The sequence below is a fragment of the Nannospalax galili genome, unplaced genomic scaffold (genome assembly GCF_000622305.1).
Source record: "Nannospalax galili isolate Female #2095 unplaced genomic scaffold, S.galili_v1.0 scaffold25, whole genome shotgun sequence".
NCBI classification, from domain to species: Eukaryota; Metazoa; Chordata; class Mammalia; order Rodentia; family Spalacidae; genus Nannospalax; species Nannospalax galili.
Genome location: NW_008355642.1, coordinates 4,151,141 through 4,160,250, shown reverse-complemented (window position 1 = coordinate 4,160,250; position 9,110 = coordinate 4,151,141). Strand labels below are relative to the sequence as shown.

Here is a 9,110-nt window from a genome sequence, read left to right as displayed (position 1 = left end):
GCTGTTGTAATGAAATGCTTCTTCTAATTATATGGTTATTAAATAAATAAGAAAATAAGGAAGGCAGACAAGTAAATTGAGAAACACAATTCAGTATGATTACTACCATGATACATATTTGGACAGGATGCTCTCAAGCCCAGCATACAGTTCAGGGAAAAGATGTTATCAAGCTCCAAACCAAGAATTGTAGGTGAATTTACTGGTGAAGAAGGGCCAGTCTAGAAAGTATTCATGAGGAAAGAATTGATAGAACTATTGGTTTTATATGATCAAGTGAAAAAAGTAAAGAAGCATTTTGAGTTGGGGATTTTTTTTTAAATGCTGGCTTTGAAGACAGAAATGGAGAAGTGAGGTAGAGGCTGCAGTTTTGGTGAGGTGCTTTGACTTTAGGTTTGAATTTGATGTGATTATGGGTCATTCGACACTCACTCATTCCTCAAACAGTTACCAACTACCTACTAGTTTTAAAGTACCAGGAAAGGCATTGATGTTACAGTGATAAACACAGCCTAATCTCAACTCCTGTGGAACATGGAGAGACCGACAATTAAGAACAGTTATACTGCCGGGCATGGTGGTGCATACCTTTACTTCCAGCACTCAAGAGGCAGAGGCAGGTGGATCTCTGTGAGTTCAAGGCTGTCTGGGGCTACAGGGAGACCCTGTCTTAAAAAGACCAAAAAAAGGAAAAAAGAAAAAAGAACACAGTTACAAGACAGTGTAAGCACACAGATTTATAGGAGAGACAGGAGCGACTTGGAGTGGGTTTTTAATGCCCCACTCAAATCGGAATGCGGGTGAGGTTAGGGATTGGGGATATCCTAGTTAAGAGATAAGAATGTTCAAACATCTATCAGAGGGAACCCATGGAATACTCCTAGAACCGAAAGGGTAAGGGTCCTAGAAGTAATTGAAATTCAAATCTTTCCAATGGTTGAAAACTCAGGGCTAGAGCAATCGATTTGCCTGCCTCCAGAACAGAGTTATAGCCATGTAGTAGCACACTGAGAGGGGGTCAAGAACTGAGTCTTGCAGTACATTTGTGACCTAGAAATGATACATGAAGGAAGAGCAGGTGAAAGAGAAAAGAGGATGTAGCTGAGGGTCTGGCACTAATGAGGAGCAATGCAAATAGGATGTAATCCAGAGGCTCTTGGGAGAGTGCAGTTGGCTTTTACTCACCATCGTGAGTGTTATCAAAATAAATGCTGAACTTAGATTTTGGCACAGATTTTCTTTTAGAAGGTTGAAGTAATAGTTAATCTGGATATTTAATCATTCTGGGCATCCAGAAAGGTTCAGAAATTTGCAGGATGGATTGAGTAGCTTTCCTGATTAGGATAGAAGAGGCGAGGGTGGGGGTGGAATCCGTGCTCAGTGTTTGCAGAGATGTTTGAGAAAGAAGGATGACAACCTGTGTCGCTTGGCTTAAGGGTCTGGCCATTTTTCTAACAAGCCTCAAGTAGAGTTGACCTATGTGATATACATCTAGCGTATCATCTGCATCTCATTGTAGGGCATAGCCCGTGTCTATACAACAGCAAAATAAATGTTTGGGGGAAAGAATAAACTCTGGCATAAGGGTGTGGGCTTCAGTTTGTGCACCAGATGGTGTGTTCTGTAGTTGAAAGGCCATATGTAATTGATATATAAAGTGACAGACTGAAGCAAAAGCAAAGTACTTTTAAGACAAACAGTTGAAAAAAAAAGGGTAGAGTATGACCTCCCCAAAGCATATAAAGAGTCTAGCTTCTGGCTTTTGGAGGCGTTGGTAATGCCCATGCATGGACAGGATGCCAAAGAGAAGTGGATGCCAAAGAATGAGAATGAGGGCGTTGGGTCAGATTTTTGTTTGATTTTGTTTTCTTGAAACAGGTCCTCATTTTGTAGGCTAGAACTCACGGGTGATCTTTCTACTTCAGCCTCTTAAATGTAGAGATGACAGATATGTGTAACAACACCTTGATTTTTGTAGATGGTCTTTTCTCCCCTGCCATATTGGGGGTTGAACATAGGCCCTTACTCATGTTAATGCAAATGCCCTACCACTGAGCTATTCCCCTAGACCTCAGATTATTTTTAAAAATGAAGTTGTCTTCTGTCAAGTGGGGAAGGCTCAAGTTTTGAGTGGATTAGTTTTTCTTCCTTTCCTCACTTCTCCCTCCCACGCTCAGCCCCAGTGTTTGATTGGAATCTTGCCTAAGTTTAGATAATGTTCCCTTTGTACCTTTCTGAATGCAAGATTGAATACAGGCGTTTGATTGCAATATTAGATGTTTCAGTAGAACAAACAGAAAGGCTGGACTCCTTTCCAGGTTTTTAGACGTACTGTATCAGATCAGTGTGCATAAGTACTCATGTATGTGTGACTATGTCTGCCTTCACAGTGCAAGACAAATGGAGAGTCGGCCCTACTTTGTGTCATAAGAGTAATCTCTGTCCCTTTAATGAAGAGCTGGTGCTTTTATATATGGCTAGAAATTTTTTTTTTTTTGAGGGAGCCGGTAAGAGTGATTACCTGAAATATCCTGTGTCTAGAGAAACGAGAAGAAAAAAAAAAACAGCAATAATTCGGGAGAGTTAGAGAGGGTACTTTTTTAAAATAGGATGTTGTCTGAAAAAAAGAATGTCCTGTGCCTGGTTTCTTGGATAGAAAATCATGTTCTTTTGGGAAAGGTGACTATAGAGCACAAAGAAGCTAAATCTATACAACACAAATGAATTGAAATTTGGGTAAAAATGGAATCAGTGTAGACTGCCAATTTAGCTAGCACAGGCCTCTTACAAATCTCAATTATGCAAGCCAGCCAAATCTTCTTTGTACTGTTTAGACACATGTACAGTTTTGTGAGCACTAGAATGTAGTCATTTGAAGGTGAAGAGAGTGTCACAGTTTCATAAGCTAAAATGGTTTCTCACTCTCACAAAGAGGAAGCAGAGAAGGACCCAGAGGTAACCTCCTGTAGCAGGAAATGGGAACTTCATCCTGCCTTCTCTGCCAACCTCCTGTCCCTGTTTCCTCCCAGCAGATATCTCCATTCTAATCTCCCCTGCCACTTTGGCTCTCTTGCTGTCATGATTCAACTGTTCTGAAAAGGTTGTACTAACTGGCCTTGGACCGAGGGAACCTAGCCCAGTCATTAACTGGAATCCATAAGAAAAGAGCAAAACAAACCGATTCTTCAGAACTGAATTACAATAACAAAGAGACATGTTTATTTTGACATGAAAAGATTTTGTGTGCATGCACACACAAACACACACAAATCCTCTTTGTTTACTCAGAGTGTAGACAAGATAATTGCTTGGCCAAATCAATCAAGTCATTCAAAGCTAGAGTGGCCCAGGAATTTTAGTTCTAAATGATCTGTCAGTGCTAGGCATTTCAGAAAGGGGGAGGAGATGGACTGCATAATTGCTTCAGCTCTCCGCTTCCTTTGCGTATGTTAATTATTGAGAATCAATTCCAATTCAAGAGGAGGCTTTAATTCCTTATAAATGAATAGGAAATAAGTAAATGTTCGGTGTTTTCCTAAAATGATGTATCATAATGTAAGAAAACAGTGGCAAAAAGCCATCAACAGATGGTGTTTTCATTAGCTAAAGATTTATTTTTCAAAGCATGTTCATATTAATGAAGGAAGGTTGAATTAGAGATATCCTGTCACTTCTAGTTCTGTGTTGTTAAAATGTACTGACATTCTGCAAATTGCTAGGGGGCCAGAGCAAACTAACCATTTGCCATAATTTTGTGATGGTAACCCAAGGCCTGTAGTCTAACCAGACCCAAAATTATGTGTTCAACCCTAATTTTTGTTTTCAGTGGCTTTATACAAGCCACGAGTCTCAGTTCAGAGCCATAAATGAGGAACACACAGCAGGGATCATAGTCCTTCTCTGCAGTATGAATTATTTATGAGATATCAATTTCAAGGCCAGTGTTACAACAGGTCACATGTACTTGTTAAAAACACTCTCCCCATGGAATCCCAGGTTTGAATGGAAACACTGCAGTTGGAAACACAGATTTCTAATATTTCTTCTTCTCTGAATTCATCAGTTTTATACTATTTACCTAACATGTCAACATAATAATTTGTGATACATGCGATTTTCATTTGTTTGAGAATCTGGACTACTTCACTGAGGAAATCTTTGACTGATTGGCACTATGAGTAATTTTCACTCTCTAACTTAAGCTACACTGTTTGATCAAACTGAGCTCTATTATACACACCTTAAAGCCAAACTTTTTTGAAGAGGCGCCTAGGCTTGAAGCCTTCTGATGTACTCTTTAACCCTGTGTGATTTGGTGTTTATTTCCAAAACCGTACTGAAAGTTGTTTTTCAAAGGCTACTTGAGAGCTCTAATTAGCAAATTCAGTACACTTTTTAAAATCAGTCCTCATATTTCTTGTTAGTTTTATGTGTTTGACAGTGATGAATCCTTTCTGGAAACATGTTTCTCTTGATTATTCTCTTAGTTTGGCCAAGACCTGCATTTGCAACTGCCTTGAATATTGTCACGTCCTCTGAATATTGTAATATCCTCTAAGCAACCAGTGTCCCTGTCTCTTAGGCTTTTCTGTTTTGGTCTGCTCCACATATTGCTTCTAGGTTAATGTCATAAAAGAAGTCATGATTATGACATTTCCCCAAGACTAAAATAAATTGATTCAATCTCATGTGCTCATTTTCAAGACCTTCAAAACAGGGATTTGATCTCTATTTGCATCTTTTTCTCTTACCACTACCTTGTGCTTTGTGTTCCAGTCAAACTAAGCTGTTTATTGGTCCCTGAACATGAACAATACTTTATTCATTTTTTTTCCATGAGAGGAAGTCTTACTATGTTGCCTACACTGGCTTCAGACTCCTAGGCTCAAGTCATCTTCCTGCCTCAGCCTTCCAAGTAGCTAGGACGAGATGTGTGTACCACCACTCCTGGCTAATTTATTCATTTTTGCTTCTGATCATGCTCCTCATGCCTGAAACACCCTGCCTTCCTTCATCTCTATCTGCTAAATTTCTACTTATCCTCCAACTTCATGTTAGGTTTATTTCCTCTCTGTATGTGAAGTCACTACACTTTGAACACAGTAGATGCTCAATACATGTTTGTTATACTAAGTCTTTGAACTGCCGTTTTTCCCTCTGACATCCATTTAGTTTAGAGATCATGCCCAAATCAATTATTGCTGCCCTTTCCTTTTCCTTGTCTCCACCCCTTGTCCTTCCTAAGGAGAACACGGTTTTAGATTGTAATAGGACTGAGGAAAGTTGAGAAAGATACCTCTGAGCCAAGAAAAAATAAAGGGTGAAAAGTTGCATCCATGGAAATAAAGCCAAGGAAACTAAGAAAGATCTGACAAGTAGGGAAGCAAGAGTTTAGCTGGTCCCCAAAATTCCAGTTGAGAACAAGTGAAATCAGATTAATCAACCTAGGAATATATACATCTATGTGAATATATCCTTGGGAATATATCCAGGGAATAGTTCCAAGGTTATTAAGGAGCCACAGCTACTTAATAGACAGGAAAAGATCCAAGAACACAAGTCCCCTCTCTTTGTCCACGTCCCCCCGTTCCCTAGTGTTCTTCCCATTTTCTCTTCCAAAAGCAAGAACTTTGAACAACTACAAATCATAGCAACCATTGAGTTAGCAAGGAAACAATGAGCACAACTGAGGGAAAGAATGCTAGCAGAATAAGGGCCAGGATTGGGGTATTACATTTGGAGCAGACTCTGCAGAGTGTTGGGATGGTGGATAAAAAGTAGTAGATGTTGAGACAGGTCCTAGAGGGGAAGCAGCTATCAAAGCTAAAATTTTGGAGACAGGCAACAATAAAAGTCCATGACCAACCTAGAAAGATGGAATAATGTAGTTTTCACACAAGGAATGGAAGGGAGTAGCTTGCTTAACTGAAAATATGTTAGAGTTTAAGTACTGTTACAGGGGCTGGAGAAATAGTGCAGAGGTTAAGAGCACTGGCTGTTCTTGGAGAGGACCTGGGTTCAGTTCCTAGCACCCACATGGAGGCTAACAACTGTCTATTAACTCCAGTTCCAGGGGATCCAACTTCCTCTTCTGACCTCTGTGGGCATTGCAGGACATGGATGCACTTAAAATACATGCAGGCAGTACACTCATACACATAAAACAAAACTAATAAATAAAATAAAAAAGTTCAAGTACTGCTACGATTATGTTACGTTCAGCATATCTGCAAAGTGTTTCTAATGTGCACCTAAAAGAAACTATACATCAGAAAGCAGTGGTAAGTAATGGATGTCCTCTTGATAGAATCAGGCTTTGCCTTTGAAACTGTATGCTGAAAGAAAACTGTGTTGTACAGTATTTAACTTTGGTGAGTATCATACTCAAGATACTATTTAGTTTTCAGGAAGAGGCCTACTAATACATAATGTTGTGAACAAAAACACAAAACATTATATAATATTGAGTGAAAATTGGACTAGAAACCTAGTTTCCATTCCTAGCTTTGTTGAATAATAGTTATATGGCTGCAAAATAATTACATCTCATTTTTTTTGAGACAGGGTCTCCAGGTAGCTCTAGCTGGCCTGGAACTCTCTATGTAGACCAGGCTGGCCTTGAACTCATAGAGATCTGCCTGCTTCTGTCTCCCAAGTGCTGGGATTAAAGGCACGTGTCACTACACCCAGCTTTTAAATCTCATTCTTATATTCACATTTTACATTATGAAAATGCTGGTATTTCCATTTTCATGAGATTGTTATGATTATTAATAGATATATATATGAAGTTGCCTCGCATTGTGTCTGGCAAGATATAATCATTCAATAAACTGTAGTGTTTGGGGTTTTTTTGCGGTTGGCAAAATAGCTCAGTTACTAAAGTGTTTGCTGTGCAAGCATGAAGGCTTGCGTTTGATCCTCAGAACCCATGTGGAAGCACAAGTGGTGATCTGCATTTGTAATCCCAGTGCTGGGAGGCAGGCACAGGTGGATCTGTGCCTGCTTAATCTGTGAGCATCAGACCAATGAGAGACTAATGGGAGAGGGAGAGGGGAGAGGGGAGAAGGCGGGGGGAGAGGGGAGAGGGGAGAGGGAGAGGGAGGAGAGTAATCCTAGCACTTTGGGTGTTGAGGCAGAAAGATTGTTCTTAGTTTGAGGCAACAAGGCCTACATAAAGAGTTCAAGGCCTAAGTGAGATCCTATCTCATTCTCTCCCCCCCCAAAGAAGGAGAGATTTGTCTACTAACTATATCGATTTCTACATGATATTGGTTCTCAAGTTCATTGTTTCTTTTCCCACCTTCTCTCTTGTTTCCCGCTGGCTTCATACCCTCTGGGACGGCAGCAAACTCTGGAGATGAACCTCACCAACCTGGTTAAGCGCAACAGTGAACTAGAAAATCAAATGGCCAAACTAATACAGATCTGCCAGCAGGTTGAGGTATGTAACAGTAGTATTTGCAATTTTTTCATTGGATCCGAATTGGGTGATCTTTGGAGGAACTTCTATTTTGTCACAGTGTAGTTCAGCTATTTTTGGTGAAGTACTGAATGGTAGTATAAGAGGTCTCATTCATCTAGGAATCTTGTTCTAAAAAAAAAGTGACAGAGGGGCTGGAGAGATGGCTCAGCAGTTAAGGGCATTAGCTGCCCTTGCAGAGGATCCAGGTTCAGTTCCCAGCACCCACATGGCAACTAACAACTGTCTGTAACTGCAGTTCCAAGGGATTCGATGCCTTTTTCTGACCTCTCTGGGCATTGCATAGCATAGATGCACTTACATACATGCAGGCAATTCACTCATACACATAAAATAAAAAAATAATAAATTTTTAAGTGACAGATACCTAAGATTTTTTAAATTAGCTAAATGCAGTGCTTTGGGGGGGGGCATACCAGTCCAATGGATACTCTCTTTTCCTTTCCAAACAGCAGATGGTAAGACAATCAGATAGGAAGTACTTCTTCCTTCATCAAACTGGACTTTATCACTGGTAAAATGATTATTGGACAAGTTGGGAATTCTGAGTCCATTGGGTAGGGTGAGGTTCATTCATTGCAACATCCTTTTGGTAGCCATATGATCATGACTTCTTTCCCCCTTCCTAACTTCTCTTCCTTTCATCCCGTGGCCCTGATCCTAGCTATATCATGCACCCTGCCTGATCCCCACTTACCATATTCCCACTTACTGTTTTCCTTTACTTATTTTTGTCACCAACAAATAATGTCTATGATAAAATTGTTGGTAAACTGTAAACTGCTGTATAAATGTAAACTTTGAAAATATTACCAACATTGAGTATTAGAACAGAGCTTAGAAGAGGATTTAAATGTTCCTTGACTGGATATAATAGAAGAGATATGTTATTTCTCCTTCTTTCTTAAAATCATATATGAAACTCCAGCTGTATCATTTAGTTTTGTGTAGATTTTGTGGAAGAACTGATAATAAGGCCTAAAATCTAAATATAGGCCTCCTCATGGGGGGCGCTGGAGAGATAGTGCAGTGGTTAAGAACACTGTTCTTGCAGAAGACGCAGATTGAAATCCCAGCACCCACATGGCAGCTAACAACTGTCCATAACTCCAGTTCCAGGGGCTCTGACAGCCTCTTCTGTCCTCCGCAGGCATTGCATGACATGGGTGCACTTACCTACATGCAGGTAATACACGCATACACATAAAATAAAAATAATAAATAAAAAAACTTATTAAGTAAAGATTCCTCATGGGAACTGATTGGGTACAAATGTTTCTAATTCTATATACAGTCTTATACTCTGATTTTAATCTAACTTGTATTACAGACAAATGTAACAGCTCAAGTTTGTTTTGTTTTAAATAGTGGAATAATTTTTATTATAGTCTCAATTGAGGATTCCTATTTAAAGGACTGGAGAAGTGGATAAGAAATCCCAGTACTACCTAAGGAAATTGTGACAACTGATCACTGCTGGGAGGGGGAGAAACAGCCTCTTTCAAGTATGGCACTCTTGTTAGGTTAACCAGGCTTCAGTGGATGAACCAACACTGAAGGACATTTGTGGATACAGATTATACTCTATAGACCTTAACACACACATACGATTTATCTAGATCTATCT

The 9,110-nt window shown here is 39.7% G+C and overlaps 1 protein-coding gene across 5 annotated transcripts in view; it reads left to right on the top strand.

The window, feature by feature from the left end:
- The window catches only part of Mid2 (midline 2), a 117,403-nt gene that overhangs the window by 31,289 nt on the left and 77,004 nt on the right, over positions 1-9,110 (top strand). For 4 of the 5 annotated variants that reach the window (XM_008852971.3, XM_008852969.3, XM_029556038.1 and 1 more), the window contains exon 3: positions 7,349-7,444. The exons of the other annotated variant lie outside the window; for it this stretch is intronic. In XM_008852971.3, the coding sequence (XP_008851193.1) occupies positions 7,349-7,444 (96 nt within the window). The remainder of the gene's footprint in view (positions 1-7,348; positions 7,445-9,110) is intronic. 5 annotated transcript variants of the gene reach the window in all.